General features: G+C 48.9%; 1 protein-coding gene across 1 annotated transcript; it reads left to right on the forward strand.

Annotated features, from left to right (window-relative positions):
• HOXD8 (homeobox D8) lies at window positions 1-1,172 on the forward strand (the record flags this gene model as incomplete). The annotated part of the gene is made up of 2 exons (XM_009996316.1): window positions 1-310; window positions 877-1,172. Coding segments are annotated over 2 exons (606 nt in total), but the record flags the coding sequence as incomplete, so codon positions are not given.
• Between the last annotated feature and the right edge of the window lie 404 nt (window positions 1,173-1,576).

Below are 1,576 nucleotides of genomic sequence, written 5' to 3' on the forward strand. Positions count from 1 at the left end.
GGCGGCGCGGCCCCGGACTTTTACCACCCGGCCGGGGGGAGCCCCACGGCCGCCTACCAGTCGCCTCCTCCTCCCCCCGCCGCGCCTCCGCCTCCTGCCCCCTGCAGCGGGGTTACCTGTCACGGGGAGCCCGCTAAATTTTACGGATACGATAACTTACAGAGACAGCAGATTTTTACGACACAGCAAGAGGCCGAGCTGGTACAATATCCTGACTGTAAATCGTCCAGTGCTAATATTGGCGAGGAACCAGACCACTTAAATCAGAGCTCGTCTCCTGCTCAAATGTTTCCCTGGATGAGACCACAAGGTTGGACGCAGTAAAAAATTTGCTTCCGTCTCACGTCTGAGTTTGAAACTTTCTTTTCCTTCTCCCTCTTCTTTCTTGCTGCCTCCGGCTTCCCTGCATCTGCTTTGCTCTCTCCCTGCCTCCCTCCCCGCGATTTCTATCACGGCGGTAGCTTGCGGTAATAAAGCGATACAGTGAGCAAACTGAAGCCTCTGCAGAAGGTGGCTGCCATCCCAAGAGTAGCCTTAAAGCCTCCTCTCGGGCACAGAGGACACTCTCGCCTGGCTCCCGCCGCCGCTGAATGGGAAAGGTGCAGGGCCGGGGGTTGCTGGTTACAAGATAATAAAGTGACCCCTTAAACTCGGTCCTGTAAACCCCGAGGCCCGTCGTGCGTCTGTTGTAAGCTATTTCCATGCACTCGTATCTAAAGCTCTGGACTCCTCTGTGCCCTCTACTTTCTATCCCTCCTTTTCGCTAGGGCTTCTCTCGAGGGATTTCCAGAGGGACTCGAGCCCTCACTCCCTGCCTGCGTCTTGTTTTGAACGACCACATCAGCCTCCAAAACCCTGTGTTTTTGTTTTAAACAGCAGCACCGGGTAGGAGGAGAGGAAGACAAACATACAGCCGATTCCAGACTCTAGAGCTGGAAAAGGAGTTCCTCTTTAACCCCTATCTGACCAGGAAGAGGAGGATCGAGGTGTCCCACGCACTAGGACTCACCGAGAGGCAGGTAAAGATCTGGTTTCAGAACAGAAGGATGAAATGGAAAAAGGAGAACAACAAGGACAAATTCCCCGCTTCCAGACAGGAGGGAAAGGAAGGGGAGGCCAAAAAGGAAGCACATGATCTGGAAGAAGATGGAATTGAAGGCCAGAAGAACTAAATTTTGTCCTGAAAGTCTTTGTGAAAGGCTATAAAAAATAACCAGTGCCGTGGCCCTACATCTTGGCCCGTCTACCCATGTACGTGGTCCTGCTGTAGGACGAGTGACCCTGTGTTCCTCCCCTTGACATTTATTTGCTTCGGGTGCTTCAGTTGTTTGTGGTTTTGTTTTGTTTTTAACCTTATCCGGAACAATCTCTAGATTTAACAGTTCATCTACTTATTTTGCAAATTTGATACAGAGTTTGTAGCAGTACATTTCTAATTATATAAATATATATATATATAAATTTAATTTCTTTTCAATCTTTAAAGAAGGTGATTGCCAGGAACGACATAAACTTCCTAATAATAAATACCGAAACCCAAGACATTTAATAATGCTTTATTAATCAACAGAAGTGC

The sequence above is a fragment of the Chaetura pelagica genome, unplaced genomic scaffold (genome assembly GCF_000747805.2).
Source record: "Chaetura pelagica isolate M959 unplaced genomic scaffold, ChaPel_1.0 scaffold3, whole genome shotgun sequence".
NCBI lineage: Eukaryota > Metazoa > Chordata > Aves > Apodiformes > Apodidae > Chaetura > Chaetura pelagica.